Raw genomic sequence first — 18,113 nt, forward strand, 5'->3', positions numbered from 1 at the left:
TGTACCAGAGTGGCTGCCTGTTACACATTGAAAATCAGGGTATATTTTATTAGTGATATTAATACTACCCTCTGTCTCAAATTCTGCATATCTGGATCAGTGAACGAACCCTCCAATACATCATCAGATGGGTCTATTTTAGATGGACCGCTGAGATCCATCCTTTGTTAGACAAGATTTAAATCAACCTGTATGAACCCAAGTGACCGATATACAAACACTTTACTTTTAAGAGTTGTCCATCAAAGATTTACTATCTCCAATCTGATCACCCCTGTATCCTGATTACATAGGAGGACCTGAAGCAATGGATCCAGGGTAACCTCACTGCCTGCAGCCGCTCAGTGTTTCTGTTTGAGGAGATGGATAAGATGCAACCAGGGCTGATTGATGTCATTGTCCCATTTCTGGGCTCCTCTTGGGTGGTCTTTGGGTCAAACTACAAGAAGGCTATATTTATTTTCATAAGGTAAGTCCCTTATCTTACTCTTGAGGGGTTTATATTGGGGAACAGTGGGTATAGTCTCTGCTGAGAGTGGTCTCCTCCCCTCTCTACGACGGTCTTATAAGAAAGTAAAGTACATCTATGTGTGGTACGGAGACTGGAGCAGAATCTTTAGTGCACATCATGGAGGAAATCTCTTCTTGAAAATAGAACCATGACAAAGCTTGTTCTGGGATTTTAAGTACAGTTTGTAGCCGGTTCTGTCAAAGAATGTACAGAAAACCTTTCTCTTTTGGAATTTTCACTTAAATCGGCTTTAGTTTAATTAGGTATACTGATCATCGTTTATATTACAGTATGCCTAGGGGGGGTTTCTTGTTTAAAGATGTGCTTTGGCCATTTCAGCTTTTATTGTTACCAATTGTACGCGGTTTCCGCCGCGGAAAAACTATTACCGGTATTAAGGTAATAGTAAGCTGGATTTCAGCTCGCCGCTCCCTGAGCTGAAATCCAGCGAGAAAAGTACCGTAATACCAGTATTTACGTGCACTATTACCATCAATAGTGTGCGCTCCGCGAGAATTTTGGCTATAATGCCAACAATTAAATATGCCCCCTAGTTTTTTGGCAGAGGTTAGTCAGGAACCACATAGGCTCTCTTAAGTTAAGTAGCTAACTCCACACAATCGGGGTGTTGCTCCCTCTTTTACATTATGATATTTAAAGTTATTTATATTAAAAGCAAAGGTCTGAAAGCTCGCCAGAAATGTTCCATGTTGCATGTGGCAATGCATAAGGTGCATGGGGATAATATATTTTTTTTACCAAAACTAATTGTAAAAGGGCAGGTCATCCCTCATTATCCTCAGTGAGATGTCAGTGAACTGTCTGCCTCTCGCACATATAAACATAATGGTGCAGCTGTTCTACTACGTAATTCAGTGCCTTTTACTTTAGTTGAATCTAAAACTGACATAGAGGGAAAATGTATTATTCCTGTAGGCAGAATAGGATTCCATAATGACACAGTTGCTAATATAATAATACAAATAATATGCTCCTAATTCGGATCAAGCTATTTTTTTTATTATTTTTTTTTTTTTTTTTGCTGAATTGCATACAATTCGAAAGGTGAATTTTAATATTATCTGTTTGTTTTGGTTTTCGTAATTTGGTCACAAAATTATTCCGACTTGTAAGCACTTGCTCTTCATTTTCCCAACCGTGTAAAAATGCTGCTGGAACTAAATTTTTAATTTCTATGGCAACCAGTAACTGACTACCATCCATTAATTTGGTAAATTTATAACAAAACAATATAATTCACTAGACCAAATTAACTCTCAGCACCCCCCCCCCACCCACATGAACACTTAATGAGCCCAATGCATCAGTCCCATGCTGCTAGAAAAGGAATATTTGCAATTTTTTTTTCTCGTATTTGTGTACAGCGACTCCATTTTGTTGAAGCTCAGACCTCCGAGGTGAAAAAAAAAAAGGCCTCTACTATGGAAATAATGGGTACTCAGCCTCTTGCGCTGCTTGGCTGTCATTTCTGTAAGGTGACTAGGACCTAGGATAGCGTGACATATATAATACATCGCAACATGTACATTTGTTGGTTTTTTTTTTCCCCTCAGTCAGATGATCAGTCTCAAGCATACAGAGATGAATAAGAGTGACAGGACTGCAGAGGCTTGTACAGTCATCATAAACACCTGTACTGTGTTACACAATCTCTGGAAGCTGCAATTGTATAAGATATGGCATCCGTATCATTGTGAGGAGATTTGTAATGCCCAAACAGAAAGGCAGGCCCTCATTCGTCAGCTGTATGGATAAATAGGGGTGAAGGGTAAAATGTGTTGGGAATTGAGATCTTTTAACCGACAAAACTATGGCATCTGGAAGTACCAGTTTTGGCCATAACTGACGGGTGGCGCAAAAGTTTGTGAGACTCTAGAGTAGCTACCAAATTCCATCTTGACTAGTAATGGGAGGATACAGATCCCACAGGAATCCTCTACTGTCAGGTCTAGAAGGCGTACGAGGTTTGATAAGTTTTATATTGTTGAGCTGTGCCTTAAACCCTTGCTGGATTAATGTAAAATAACTTTCAAAAGCAATGTGTTTTGGGTTTTTTTTGGGTTTTTTTTTTAATTGTTTTCTGTCCACATTTATAATTCATGAATCCACCACTGTTTCCCTTCTCTGGTTTGTGGGACATGCTTATATCTTTGCAGTAATTCTGGAGGAGAAGCTATTAATCAGGTAGCGCTGGATTTCTGGAGAAAACGCATGGACAGAGAGGAAATCCAGCTGAGTGATGTGGAATCTGCCATCTCTCACACTGTGATATCTAACTCTCAACGTGAGTGTAACGTCTCTATCTAGCCCAAAACCATAGATCCATCCTCTATAATGGAAGAGAACCTTCCATTGGAAATGTGTGTTCCTCTAAGATAAGAAGCATGAATTTATGTTAAAACCTTGTACAGCCAAACTAACCCTCTAGTAATGTCATTGTCTTCCAAGTTTCTATTCTTGTCTATGATCCACACTCCTCCTCTTCTATTCTAAAATAAACAATGTTTTGTTTTTTTGCAGATGGCTTCTGCCAGTCTCAGATTATTAAGCAGAATCTCATAGACGTCTTCGTGCCTTTTTTGCCTCTGCGTCCCAACCACGTCAGACAATGTGTGCGACGTGAGCTAGAGGAACAGGGATTGGCGGCAGAAGAAGATATCGTCCGCTCTGTAACCGACAGTCTAGTTTACTTCCCCGAAGATGAAAAGGTTTTCTCATTGACAGGCTGCAAAACGGTGCCATCGCGGATGAACTTTTACTTATGACCTCCTGCTCTAGGTGCGATTAATAGAGACTTAAACTTTAAACGATAGATGAGTCTTTATTTTACTGAAAACCTCAGGGTTCCTACCTCCCATCAGCAAAGTCCCTGGTACTTATGGGAGAAATGTGAAGAGCTGACCATTGTTGATAAAGGATATCTTGTATATTGAGGATTGTGACTTGTCAAGTACAAAGTACACATCTGTTTGTAAGGCCTTATCATAAAGCCACGTTGCAAATTACTTGGCTGCTTACAGCTCAAAGACTGATGAGGTGAGAGAATCGGTGCATCCTATCATCTACTTGCACTTTAAGGGTTGAATTGTACATTTTATTTTGTTTACATGTTTCAAGGATTATCACCTCATATCTACAACAAAACTCACCTGTCCAGTTCTTGAAATGTGAAGCTTGATGACAGGGTGAGGAAATATTTTAAACTTTTTGAATATTTTTAGGTTCCTTTTGCAAAAGTATTATTTTAACACGGCTCCTGTCATATTTCCTTTCTTGATTGTTTTTCCTTAATTCATTTCAGAATGGAACAAGGTTTCTTTTATAGGCTTTTTAGTTATTAAGAGTATTCTGTATGTCTTAATTGGTGTAATGTTTACTCCATAACCCAATCAACTGTCTGGGGGAAAGCCTGGTCTATATATTATCATTGTATTAACTCTAGGGCAGCACGCCTGGCCTAGATTACGGCGCGGGCTCTCGGTGGGCACGCCTGGCCTAGATTACGGCGCGGGCTCTTCGGTGGGCACGCCTGGCCTAGATTACGGCGCTGGCTCTCGGTGGGTACGCCTGGCCTAGTTTACGGCGCTGGCTCTCGGTGGGCACGCCTGGCCTAGATTACGGCGCTGGCTCTCGGTGGGCACGCCTGGCCTAGATTACGGCGCTGGCTCTCGGTGGGCACGCCTGGCCTAGATTACGGCGCGGGCTCTCGGTGGGCACGCCTGGCCTAGATTACGGCGCGGGCTCTCGGTGGGCACGCCTGGCCTAGATTACGGCGCGGGCTCTCGGTGGGCACGCCTGGCCTAGATTACGGCGCGGGCTCTCGGTGGGCACGCCTGGCCAAGATTACGGCGCGGGCTCTCGGTGGGCACGCCTGGCCAAGATTACGGCGCGGGCTCTCGGTGGGCACGCCTGGCCAAGATTACGGCGCGGGCTCTCGGTGGGCACGCCTGGCCAAGATTACGGCGCGGGCTCTCGGTGGGCACGCCTGGCCAAGATTACGGCGCGGGCTCTCGGTGGGCGCGCGCCTGGCCTAGATTACGGCGCGGGCTCTCGTGAGACTAGATTGTTATTCCAGCTGATTTAGTCAGCCTGGTCAGTGAAGCTGTACGAATAATAATCATGAATCGGGATGTTGGAGGAGCTAGGGTATGGGTGACATGGCATCTCATTGTCACTTGATGCACCTGACTGTGCTGTGAACTCGGCAGTGGGCGGAGGAGGTCACATGACCTGACCGGTCCATTCAGGCTTATTCTCTGCTTTATAACAAAGAGGCCAAGTCGGGGCAGGAGCAGCTAGCTGGAGGCAGGAGGTGAAGACTCAGTAGATGGCTGATGCCCTCCATTGTTTTAGGTGCCTTTGGATATAACATGGGTTTTACTACTGTATCGAGAGAGCAGCTCTATCAAATCCAAGGGCAATGTACACAGAAGTGAAGACAGAAAGATGAAGCAATACAATACATAGAAGCTGCATAAGGACATGTACAAAACTAATTAGTTTCTTCCATCATCTGCTATCACACTTTAGTTTATGCTACGGCTATAAAATCTGTAGCTGAACGCTTATCTTTGTTTAGAAAGCCATGTTTTTTAATGACCGATTGCTTAAACTTTATATCAACTATAATCTACAAGAATGCTGAACTGTGTCGACGTGGAAGGATATGGAAACTGATTCTTTATGACAGACCAAAATAAAAGTTGATCACGGCCTATAAGACTCTGACCGGAACATCTGCACCCTTTTAATTTTTAGAATTCAATTATAACATGGTTGTAGCGCTATGCAATGGCCTTAATACTGTTTTATTACTTGTCTGTCCAATAAACCTTCAATGTGAATAACGCATTAGTGATATATTGCAGTCTGCTTATCCAGGGTTAGTGAGTCCTAATCCAAAAGTCTTCCAATGATGGGAAGCCTTGTTGGTGGGTATTCTCTCTTGGGGTAGTGTTGGCCTAGTGAGATGCGGGGCTGTCGACTGCAAGCGTCCTCGTCTGTTTAGCGCTGCCCGGACCTCTGTTTTAAGCTGCAATGAATGAACAAAAGCACTTTTTATTTTCTGGTAACACATCGCTCATAAATATACATCTAATCCCAGATATATGGTTACCAGCTTAATAGAGGCGGTGATGTACCTAGTAGTGGACGGGCATAACTAAGAGACATAAAAGCCAATGAATGAAATCTTACCCACAGATAACTAGAAAGTGTGATCAAAGTCTATGGAAACCTGATGTTGCTTTTATTTTCTAACTGGCATTAAAGTGACAGAATCAGTAAATGACTGTTGCTCAGATATAATGAACCAGACACAGCAGATTTTGGAAGACTTGGAGGCTGTTGTATTTTGACTTGAAGATTTTAGCATCCAGTGGCAATACCAGAAAAACACATGTCTTTAGCAGACAAGGATTCTAGTCTGCAGCTATACTGTGTTTGTGGAAAGGAAGATTGGCCAATCAGAACCCAAATTTAATGGGTGTGTCAACTTCCTCAGAAAAATAAAAATTATTTGATGCCTTATTTGAATGAAAATAGTTTTTGTTTTGTTTTTTAATCATGATGGATCTCACCTGTCTCTGTCTGTCACCAATTTTTGCAAGCTGCTGGTCAGTCATGCAGATGGCCATGTCTCTCTTGGTTCCAAGAGTGGTCCCGTCTGCCTGTTCACACATAGATTGGCTGCAAAAGAAGAAACGTCCTATAATGTATCATACGTATGACCATCTCTGGCCCCCGTTTAAGAAGGGTTACTCACATGCTGTCCTTCCATTGAATGGGAATATCTTTCAGACTTTTCTCCAGGACACGTCGAGCGTTGCTGGCCAATTTGCTGTTTATAATCTCCTCCAGCGATGTACCAGAGAAGAAATTCAACATTGTAGGTGCCGCCTGTCCGGGAAGGCACAGTCATTGTAAACTGTTGTAAAACTGCAAATCCAGGGCTCAGACTTTCCCTACAATCCAGTCGTCTAAATAACACACATCTATGTTGAGACATTTATTTTCGCAATAGCTGGAAAGCTACCTGTTATCCAAGGTTGCTCAAGTCCAGACCGCTGCTTGTCAAATCCCCTCAGTCCTTCCCAACAGTGCTTGTGGACTGCATCACAAAAGCCTTGTTGGGACACTAATTACCCCTGTCCCCGCTTCGGGGAGGGTAAATACAGGTAGGTTCTGTCTGAATAATGTTCGTAGCATTTTGTAAAGCTGTTAAAATACAGCTCATTGCTGTGAATGCAGCTGTCATGTTACCCATTGGAAAAGACTCTCTCTCTGCCACTGGTAATCTCAGGTTTGTCTTCACCTAGTAGGGTGCAGAAAAACTGCATTGTGGAAAATGGCTAAATAACTAATAAGCAAGAAACCAGGATTTATTATAACCAACATGGAGCTGCATAACTAATATACCAAATAACCATAGATTGCACTAACCTTGGAAAATGTAATTATATTTTCACTCATACAGTCAACTAATAAGTATCCTGGCTGCTGAGATGGAGCTTGGTCCCTCTAGTTTAGTATGGGGCTCTCTTCTAACTGCAGTGCAAGGTATTACTTCCATCCTGTACCACTGAGTTCAGACACTAGGTCACATAGTCCTTCTGCTGGCTCATCCCAGATACTTACATGTGCTCCAACCAATCTAATCACACTGCACACCTCTAGTTAGTAAACCGTGCATCAGTTTATGATACTGGCCCCATTGGATAACTATTAACCGAACAAGGTTATTATAAAGCATTAAATTAGCACAGTTGTGATTATTTTCAGATTTTATGCTGTGGGTCATTAGAAATGTGATATCTAAGTGTCCTTGGTTTTAGTTTACAAGTTAGATGTATTTTATTTCAAATTCAATCCTTTCTCGACCATCCACTAGTTGAGACATCACAATACAAGTACAGTATATGGTCCGTTCCCCCCTATGTGCTGACGGATATGGGTGCTGTGGGGTGAATCACATGACTTTACAGCTCCCGATCAGGACACCCAGATACTAAGCAGATACTGTAAGATCATGCCTGGTAACTGATGTGGCTGATTTATTACATACCTCCCATCAATTAGAATTCTGAAAGCAGGACAAAATAAGCCCACCCCTGTATCACACAAACTCCACCTGCAAATAGCCATATTGAGGCAAAACTCCACCCACTTACCTGTTAAGCCCCGTCCCTTTTGTAGGCCGCGAAGCGGGACGTCCTAACCAATCAGGACAGTTGAGAGGTACGTAATAATAACTTATAGATACATGTTTAGAAATGTTATCTCTAGATGCTTTTAGTGGTGGATCACATGGTGCCGACATCACTGTACTAGGAACCAATTACCTCCTCACTTTTGGGGTTCAGTAGAATGGATATGACGGCGTCTTCTTGCGCCTCCATGTTGTTCTGCAGGCTGCGCCTCAGCCGGGCTCTGTAGAGATACAGCTGAGGAAGGAGGGGATGTTTCCTGATGGCCTCTGAGAAGTGGCGTTCAGCCTGCTGGTACTGCCTGTGAGAGGAGAGTGCTTAGTGCTGGACCTAGAAGACATTTACAGCCTATGTGTCCCGTATCACTGCCCACCTCAGCTGCTGGGCCTGCAATCCCATCTCAGCCAGCAGTTTAGCTCCACGAGTCCGTATACCCCAATCTCCCTCATCCAGCTCGAATGCCTGCTGGTAATCGGCCAGGGCAAAGGCCAGCTCACCCAGCTGGAATAAGCAATCTGTTGTTAAAAGGATGGATTCAATTAGCACTTTAGAGTCATTGGAGGACACAAAGGTAACTAGAAACAAAGGTGTTGCCCATAGCAACCAATCTCAATTCTAAAAGCATTGTCCAATGCAGTGTTTGGTAATGGGGTAAAAAAAATCTCTCTGCTCCCACAAACTACTCAAGCAAACAATATTATTTTGAGAAGAAAATGAATGTAAATAGATATGAGCTTGATCTGTACATACATAGTAGCCAACATATTAAAATAATTCCCAAGGAAACTTTGCTGCTGAACTGGTGCATTCACACAGGTTACATGCAACACCGTTTTGGAGCGATACAATCCCCACATTCTGTCATTGTTACTGAATCTGGTTACAGTGCACGGTTTTATATTTACAATACTCCTCTTCAATATATATTAACTTCAAAAGCCTAGATCAGTGGTGGGCAAGAGGCGGCCCGTCAAGCCTTCACCTGCGCCCCATGCCCCTGTATTTGTATGTTGGGGAATTTAGACTATAAGCTTCAATGGGGCAGGGACTGATGTGAGTAAGTTCTGTGTACAGCGCTGCGGAATTAGTGGCGCTATATAAATAGCTGATGATGATTGCTTCAAAAATGCAGATAGAGCGGAATTTCATTGTGAAGTTGATCTATGAATAGGGACATTTTCAGGGACAAACACCATCAGGAACACATATTTAAAGCGTGGCACTATCCCTCAAACTTAGGGCCTGGTGAAAACTATGTACATTTAATTTAATAATTCTAGCAAAGCCTTTTGTCCCTTCACCCATGTGAATCACTCACCTCCCCGGTTGATATAAAGCTCTTTCTTGTTCTTCTGCCCCATCAGAGCTTTGTTCAGTAACAGCACCCCCTCCTGGTAGAAGCCATTCTTGTAACAATGCACAGCAAAGTTATTATAGGTGAGAAGTAACTGGCTCTCAGCCTCTGTATATAACTGCATGCCTTGATTCTCTACATGGCAAAGCTGCATGGCCTGTACAAAGTCATCCACCGCTGCACTGAAATCCTTCAGCCTCATGTACACTGTACCCCTGAACGGTGAGAGATGAAACAGAACATAACTTTATCTCTTGTTAAATACTACAAACTCTTACACAGGTTCCATTCTGCTATTTGTAGACAATATGTAAGCTCTTATTTCTCCACTTTAATGCTCATTCATGTGGATAAATGTTGTTACTACACAAAACGGAGAAACGGATTCCACAAATAGAAAAGTATTATGATATATGATGTTTGCTGTAAGGCAAGCTATAGCTGCAGCAACAACTAGTTAAGTCAAAATAAACATACATTTGCATGGGCTCAGAATGAACACCAATTAGATTAGATCCTTTTCATTGAAAGTTCTATACTGCTTTCTAGATTGGTAAAACTGGAATACATTGGTAATGTGGTTGAGCTGAGCATTTGTCGATCCAGTCTCACCCATTTTAGCTATACCCAATTAATTTTCTTCTCTATATAATCTTGGCTTTCATTTGAACGTACTGGAAAAAAAATATCCTGTAGTACTGATTAGGGCAACCTTTAGCCTGAATGACAGTACGTTCATGCCACAAAAGAGACGCCACAATCTGGATAGGTGCATCCTGTTCTAGGACCAACCTGATTGTGACACCGGAAGACATTGATGTTGACTAGTTCTCTCCAACAGATCCTGCATATTCTCTATTGCATTAAGATCAGGTGACTGGGTGATGGCTGGAAAAATGCTGTAAATTCTCAACATGTATGCAAATCCATTATTGCAGAAGTCTGTGCGATGAACTGTTCATTATAAGTAAGCCATCAAAGACTTCCACGACTTGCTGCGCCTGTACTGGCCTACTCACTCAGCCTGGGGAAGGGAATATTGTGGTTTTTCTACTTGGGGGAAGGAAGACGTTTGCTCAAATCAATTACGGTGATAGGAGTTCTCCTTTAAAGGATGTGAGATAGCAGAAGCCTGTCTCTCACTGCCTGGGAAATAGCAGCCAATGCCTCCATGAGTAAATGGTGCATTGTGGGCCGCTGCTTGTTAGGTCCTTTTTTAACCTACCAATAAACCTGACCATGGTAGGTTATACCCAATAACTATTGTTGTGCGTGTCTCTACTACGGGGGACTGCAGTCCCAAATATTAATCATCGGTATTCACATTTAAACTTGATACCTGAAAATGTGATACTCGGCTGAGGATGGATTGTTCTCTAAGGCAAAACAGATCTTCTTTAAGGCGTCCTGTAGCTGCCCCTGGACTGCGTAGTTCACGGCTTTAGCCTTCGCCTCCTCTGCTTTTGCCGTCAGTTTATATTTTATGCCGAGGGCTTCGCGGTGCTCTGGGTCCAATGACAGAGCTTTCTGCACATCGTAATAGCTCAATGTGGCCTAGAGGATGTAGAACATATCTGATGAATCATACAATGATGGCACAGGGCCAACAAGCATTGCGTATATTTGTATCTACCAATTAGCATGATATATTGTAACAATATCAAATATTCTGAATGCATTCTATTAATTGAAAGTATAATAAGTGAAAAAACAAGGAAGAACTTGTTAATTGGGTCAGGCTTTAGATGCAATAAATGCTGAATGGAATTTGAATTTTATATAAAGTAATTTAGTACATACAAAATAAAGAAATAAATCAGCAGAGATGAATAAGGACATTTTATGAAATACATCGTAAACCATTCAGAACCTCACGTAGGGATGAAACGCACATAGGGGGTAATTTAGAGGTGGTTGTATGTTAATTTATTCTGCGTGTGTACGCATACGTCTATATACATTTTTGCCTATTGCTGACTTACACCTGGGGAAGTGTAACGGGGTCAGACAAGCATTTGGAGAGTACAATAATTGCATGTTCATGTAATTGCGACACAATTAGACGTGGAGACATCCGCAGGGATGCCTTTGGGGGGGGGGGGGGGGGTATTTCTTTTGGGTGCTGGAGGGCTGGTGCCAGGCAGGTAATGCTGATGACGATCACTATTAGCCGTACTATCTAGCTACTTCTGATTGGCTGATTGTGTATTGATCTCGCCAGCTGAATTAAATCATTAACGTTGCAGTTCTGCGACTGCAGGAAAGTTAATATTGGAAATGTGACTTTTGCATTTATTAATACCTGTCCGGATAATACTCTCTCTCGTGTTTAGGACATTATTATATTGTGTACCAATAGGGTAAGGGGACTTCAGCATTTACTAACACAGTTAAGCCCATCTCTTTGCTATCGCTATACGTGTACACACTTGTACGCCTGACGTACGTCCAGCACAAATGATACCGGTTTGAACTGGATGCATATTTTTTTATGTACCTTCAAAACACAAATTGATCCACTTCTAAATGAACCTGAAAATTAGGTTAACCAGTATAGAACATTTGATTTTATCTTTCCCGTATTTGGTATCTGCAGGGCAGCCTACGCCATTGGACAGTTGCAGCAGAATCTGATGTAGAATACTCAGCCAGGCCACTGTGTCCATCAACAATGTCAGAATTTAGATGTACTACAACCGGGTTGTCCAACTGACAAACACAGCCTTGTCTGCTGCCCCAATTTTTCCAAATACACTCCTGATGCCTATATTTTATGACATGACTATCAAAAAATATGGCCTGAGAATATATAATTATAAAGTGTAGAGTACGGACCCCAGAAGAAATTCTGTTATTATGTACCAATATACTATATGTTCTATGCCGCGGTTATGACGTTACCTTGTTGAGCTGATCATACAGCCTGGCACGCACAATATATAACTCAGGATTCCCCTGTTCCTCTTCCAGCCGTTTGTTGATCAAACGGATGCAGTCAGCATATCTTCCCAAGGCAGCAAGGCAACAGATACTGTCAGCAAAACAGACTGACAATGATCAGCAACCACACAGGTTATTTCTAACACAGCCAAACAGAACTGAAACAGGCGCTAATCTACATAGATACAGATTTTCATGTTGTTTCACCTGCGCATGTGGTAATGTCTGTTCTGCGGCTGGATCTCTGTAGCACGAGTAAAAGATTCCAATGCTTCCAGGTGACACATCTGGTCAAACAGGCTCTGGCCCTGCACGGTAATAACAGCGGTAGTCATTGGAGAAGCCACGTCAAGGAAAAAAGAAAGAACTGCTTATGTATTCTCATTGTATTTATGAGGTATCAGTATGTTCTGCCGTGCGGTACCTTCAGGGATACAAAATTAACCATAATAACAATTCTCTGCAATACACTAAAACAGACGATGAGAGAGCTCTGTTCTTTAGAGCTTACAATCTAAAAGAGATGTGGTAATGAAACACAAGGCAGAAGAGCCTATTTTGTACAATGGGCCAATTGTTTATATAGCCTCAAGGATTTGTAAGTGGTCAGCAATGCTATGTACCGACAACCCAGCTAACTGATGTGCAAGAAAAGAAATAAAGTGCAATGAGGAGCAGATATTAGTAGTCAGGGCTGGCACATGCACTCTGGGTGACCTAGACGGGGCTCGACCCCACCCTCCCCGGGGGCAGTGTTAGCGTCAAACCCCCCACAGGTGCTGCCCCTCCTCCACTTTCTCACCTTGTTTGGAGGAGGGTGGCATGTTCTCCCAGTGGGAGTGCGACATCAGGCTGTGACATCATAGCCTGGTGCCACCCTCCAATCCCATTCTCAAGCTGCTGCACCTCCATCTCAACGGCCTGCGTGTAGTGAGGGGACGCCATTGTGAAAATAGAGGCACTGAATAAGTGGCATTATGTCACTCAGTGCTTTAGGCAACCCCTACACTTTGCAGCCGCGTAGGTTCACCTAGTGGTATCGCAGCCGTGTAAATAGCTGATGTAGAACTAATGATAACCGCTGTATGTAAAGTGATGGGATAGGTGATAAAGTACTGAGCTAGGAGAACTAAGACCAGAGACATAGGGAATTTCTTAGGTTTCACTGAACAAGTAGGTTTAAAGGGCACAGGTCAGTCTGAGTTAGGCAGTGAGTACAGGTGCAGCACAGGTAGAACTGCAGGTGGGGGGGGGGGGGCTGGTGGTAATAAAATTGTATGTCTTTGGCAGATTGCAATATACTTGCTTGCTAGGTACAGTCTGTAGCAGAATGTATCTAACACTTCATATTGATAACGATTTTACTGATACATTAGGCAAGTTTACCTGGCTCTCACCTGCAGGTAATATGTAAAGGCCAACAGTTCTACATGCTCTTCCAGCGGGTGAGCAACGGAGCAGGCCTTCCGTAAGTTCAGTGCCGCAGACTGGAAATCACACAGCTGGAGATATGCCTCTGCTCTCCTGACATACAGCTGTATCTATAGTACCATACAACAGTCTCATTACTAGGGGTCATTATAGAAGACAATAGTGGCCATGAAACAGAAAAAGGGAGACATAGAAACTGGTGCTCAGGTAGTGTACTGTTACCCATAGCAACTGATCACATGCTGTCATTGTCATGACAGCATAACATGACAGTGACATTACAGCTTTGCAAGAGATTAAGAGCAACGGTGTCATTCTGCTACAATATGGACATATTATACCTTTTCTGGACACAGGTTAATAGCTTTAGAAAATGAGATAACTGCCTTCTCCCATTCCTCCTGTGACAAGTACTGCAGACCACGCTCATAGCTGGGAAGACAAATGTACACATGGCTGTAGGTAACTATACATTTACTACTTCTGCATCCCAAACAGCCTCAATGATAAATGCATGAACTTTGCACCTGTCTAAGTTCAACACACATAAACCACATTTTAGTGTTTTGAACAGTGAAGGGCAATAGATGGTCTTCCGAACCATAACTTGTGGCCAGGCGCGGACTGGCAAGATGCAGCCCGGGGGGGCGCACAGGCGGGTGCGTCATATGACACGTGATGCGGCCGCGTCATCAATGATGCGGCCGCATCGCGTGTCATGTGACGCGTCCGCCTGTGCGCTGAGGCGAGCGCGTCACATGACCTGATTAGGTTATAGAGCAGCCGGGGAAGAGGGGGGGGGAGGCGGAGCTGGGCTGCCGGCCCTAACAATGGATAAACTGAGCGGCCCGGGAGACCTATGCCCCCCAGGCCAGCCCGCCCCTGCTTGTGGCACCCAGCCCGCCCCTGCTTTATTGTCAGATTTCTTGGTTATAGCTTGTACAACTTGTTTAAAATGCTCACTGATATGTTATTACAGATAGGTGTCTCTTCCTTTCATTACATATATTGTTTTACCTTATTACTGAGAATTAGGGTAATGTGCTATCCTATAGAAGGTTAGAGGGCCGCACCATGTGGCCCCAAAGTGTTTCAGGTTGCCATAATTGATGTAGAACATAAGGAAGACTGCTGGGTAAACACAGACACCGTTCTGTTGTCAGTGGCCATCTTTCTTATTACACTACTAGAATACTGCTTAGCCTGTCCCCTCCCTGTGTTTCCATTCACATACTGCTGGCATTAGTCCGGCTTTATTAGCAGAACAGAAAAGACACAAATTAAAAATAAAGTAAAAAATAAGCGTAACTCCTATCAGGATAATAACACATGGGGGCTCATTTGCAGTTAGGATTAAATCTAGCTAGAATGTGTAAATTGTGTAAAACCATATTGCGCGGTGGTGGTGGGGATGCGTATTAGCTCAACAGTAAATCACAGTGTGTAACCAGATCTGCTCAATATTTGTGTGCCGAAGTCAAAAACAGACTACATGCAAATAGCAAATGCATTTGTACACCTTGCATCACACTAATTATACCAACTGCAGTAACACTATCCTGTTTCTGTATGCTGGGGGAATGTTCTCAATATATTTATTTTGTATCCTGTATAAGACAATATTTAATAAAGATGAGTATTTACATTGGAATAAAATAGCCCTAATCATGCCCAATGATTATGTGATGTTGGGGATGTGTCTTTTTAGGTCTCCCGGATTCCTGGGAGAGTGGGCAATTCTTCTGCATTCTGCCCACTTCCTAGTGTAGTGGGCAGGATTGGAGCCTCAATGACGCGAGTAGCGTCATTTTGGCCCTGACCTCTGCAACAAAATGATGATGTTGTCGTTGGGGCGGGGCCAAAATGAAACGTTTGGCCACTCTGCGCCCCCTTCCGTCCTCCCACCACACGCCCTCTGTGATCTCCCGGACATCAAAAATTCAAAGTTGGCAAGTATGCATTAAGTCAATCTAGCCACCAAGCAGATATGAACACATCACTGCTCTGTCATCAACTAACTCTGTGACATCAGACATACCAGGAAAAGAACTAAAGAAGTGAAAGTACTTTGATGCAGAGGGCTGCATGTTACCCCTTTGTGGGTATAAATGTCCCCAATTCAAAGAAATTGTAATAGACAGGATCTTAGAACAGACTTACTGTACAGTCAACTTCTCTTGCACAATATCTTCAAATGTGCTCCGCCAGTGAGGTTTGCTATCCAATTCTAAAAAGACTTGACTAGAGCCAAATATTCTCTTTTGGAATTTCTTCTGAGCTTCCTGGAGTTGCTCCTCGCTCACTGCTGTGGGGAAAAGATTCTCCGTCATCTGTGTGAAAACAGGGGTAATTAATGATGGGAGCCCCATCTACAGAAAGACAAAGTGGGCGTCATTTATGAAGCACAGTGGATGTGCCATGTAAATCGCTACTTTCTGGTCTTTAAAGATGCCTCCACCAACTAGAAGGGTGCCTGGGTGTACGGGAAGATGGAAATATCTCAAAAGACACGCTATATAAAAGTGTAAACGTCACATCATAGTCCAACCTCCTACCATACTTGCCTACTCTCCTTGAATGTCCAACAGACTCACAAATTCCGGATAGGTCTACCGGACTCCTGTGAGAGTATACCATTCTCCCACGTGCTGCCCAATTCCTAGTGAAGTGGGTTGGATGGGGGCCTCCATGACACGAGTATGCCTCCTACCACTTTAGAACCACACCTTCCATTACATACAATTTTTCTGTTTTTCTCCTAAAACACTAGGTTTAGCCTTATTTAAGGCGTAATTTAATGAGAGTACAGGGACATGGGAACTGTTTTAATCATCTGTGCCACTTTTGTAAGTTTGTAGCTTTTTTACTTTTTGTTTGAAGTCTAGAAATGTGCTTCTCCACTGACATGTAACTGGAAGGCGCAAAATACATCCTATTAAAAGTACCGTACATCAGCTCTGAGCTGGTGTAAAGATCAGCTGTATTGCAGAGAGAAAGGAATGTCTCCAAAAATGCCTTATCCGCTCCTTTATTTCAATTTAATAATCCTGATCTGGAAAACGAAACGAACCTGAACAATTACTCTGTACTTAGCAACAAACACCCTTGCTCCAGCTAACACCTCCGAGCCCGGCCGATGCAAACGCCACTATCTTCCTTCTCATATAAACTTAATGGAAATCTGATGAACAGCATCACACAAGTGGATTTTTCACAGTGCATCGGCCAATCTGCGTAAATGAGGCCCGGTGAAAGCATAATGCAGGCTAAACTTACCTCCTCCGGTACTGAAGTATGCATTTCTGTCACTCCCTCCGCCATCAAACACCTGAGTAAAAAGAACTGAACAAAGAATAATAATGATTTGGTTTTGATTTTGGCACAAAATAGCATGAACATATTAAAAAATATTTAAAAACAAAACTTAGCTACTTCAAGACCATGGGGTTTTTCTATAGTTATGAGTGGCCCTGATAAGGTTAGAGATATAATAGAGGCTCTAGTCAGCTGTAAATTTACAGTGAGTCAATTAAATCTGCACTACCAGCCACGAAAAAGATTATTATTAAAGTACCCCTTTGCCTAGCCTGCAGACTGGGGCTCTGATTACGCCCCCCTATGCCACTATTTTAAAGTGCCAAACTTCATTGATTTGCCAGTTCTGTGTCACAGGAAAAGCCCCAGGAAAAAAACGCAATATGCAGCAGCCCCCAAGGCTCCTCTTGGAGAGAGGGACACCTTCATAAAATATTTTACCTAGTTGATAGTTTCATAAATTATACATTATCACAGGACATTACTTACCTGGAGAAAGGACTGTTGGTGTCGTATTACCTTTCTGGATTGAGAGATTTGGAGCTGTATCTAGGTAAGCGCACATAACTGTAACATACTGCGCCGTTTCAATGACATGTTTTTTTAGCTTGTGATATCTGACTTTGTGTTTGGGAATTTAAGACAAAATGCTGATGCTTATGTGTCACAGAAGGAAGTTAAAGCCCCTGCTGCACTCAACAGATAAATAAAACGTCCACAGGTCACTTTCTAGGCAGAATTGGGTGGCATGTGACTCTGCAGCTGCTGTGGAACTACAAGTCACAGAATGTCCTGTAAGATTCCCAACATGCATGCTTGGACTTATAGTTCCACAGTAGCTGTCACGTTGTCTATAGCTAATCTAGGGTGTTAAAGGACACTCACACCAGATGTGTGTGAGAGGAGAACTATCAGGGTATCCTCAGGCGTGTAAGCTGTCATACCTTGCAGCACAGATCCCAGAAACCCCTACAACCTGCGCCCTCCCATGTGTAAACATTGCGGCCTACCTGCGCCGCGTCCCGTTGCTATGGAGTCCACATGGTGGTGATACTGGTTGCTGGGCTACAGCTGGGGGCGGGCACTCTAGAGCTAGCGTATGACGGGCCAGCACTGTGATTGGCCCGGACTCCATCCCACACTATCGTCTGTCTGCTGCTTTATGTAGACACGCCCCTAGCTCCCTGATTGGTCAGCTCCCTGTCACATGCAGCAAAGCCATCTAGGTTGGATGTATTCTCCCTGTTCCCTACAGCAGATTATTTCAGGACTATACTATTCACACAGTTATTTTGCAATAATTTTGTAGTTGAGCTGTGTCTGACCTCAGGCATTT

The 18,113-nt window shown here is 43.1% G+C and overlaps 2 protein-coding genes across 2 annotated transcripts in view; one reads left to right on the top strand and one right to left on the bottom strand.

The window, feature by feature from the left end:
* TOR2A (torsin family 2 member A) overlaps positions 1–5,379 on the top strand; it is an 8,591-nt gene extending 3,212 nt beyond the window's left edge. The window contains exons 3-5 of the mRNA XM_075185090.1: positions 294–469; positions 2,689–2,816; positions 3,053–5,379. Coding sequence (XP_075041191.1) covers positions 294–469; positions 2,689–2,816; positions 3,053–3,297 — 549 coding nt within the window. The 3' untranslated portion in view covers positions 3,298–5,379. The remainder of the gene's footprint in view (positions 1–293; positions 470–2,688; positions 2,817–3,052) is intronic.
* TTC16 (tetratricopeptide repeat domain 16) lies at positions 5,033–17,769 on the bottom strand. The gene is made up of 14 exons (XM_075185087.1): positions 17,722–17,769; positions 16,739–16,804; positions 15,623–15,792; positions 13,804–13,894; positions 13,429–13,572; positions 12,239–12,339; positions 11,993–12,122; positions 10,431–10,645; positions 9,056–9,306; positions 8,111–8,252; positions 7,873–8,038; positions 6,297–6,430; positions 6,112–6,220; positions 5,033–5,564 (listed from the first exon to the last, which is right to left on the bottom strand). The coding sequence occupies exons 2-14, from the start codon at positions 16,781–16,783 to the stop codon at positions 5,406–5,408; spliced, it is 1,857 nt and encodes a 618-aa protein (XP_075041188.1). The 5' UTR covers positions 16,784–16,804; positions 17,722–17,769; the 3' UTR covers positions 5,033–5,405.
* Positions 17,770–18,113: the final 344 nt, after the last annotated feature.

This window comes from Mixophyes fleayi, chromosome 9 (assembly GCF_038048845.1).
Source record: "Mixophyes fleayi isolate aMixFle1 chromosome 9, aMixFle1.hap1, whole genome shotgun sequence".
Classification (NCBI taxonomy): domain Eukaryota; kingdom Metazoa; phylum Chordata; class Amphibia; order Anura; family Limnodynastidae; genus Mixophyes; species Mixophyes fleayi.

Bases quoted from the DNA above. Each gene is read 5' to 3' on its own strand.
- TTC16 (XM_075185087.1), bottom strand. From the start codon at position 16,783: ATGGCGGAGGGAGTGACAGAAATGCATACTTCAGTACCGGAGGAG. The intron at 12,123-12,238 runs GTGAAACAACAT...TTTTGCTGACAG, and splicing joins AGACATTACCACATGCGCAG to TATCTGTTGCCTTGCTGCCT. The intron at 6,221-6,296 runs GTGAGTAACCCT...CTTCTTTTGCAG, and splicing joins ATTCAATGGAAGGACAGCAT to CCAATCTATGTGTGAACAGG.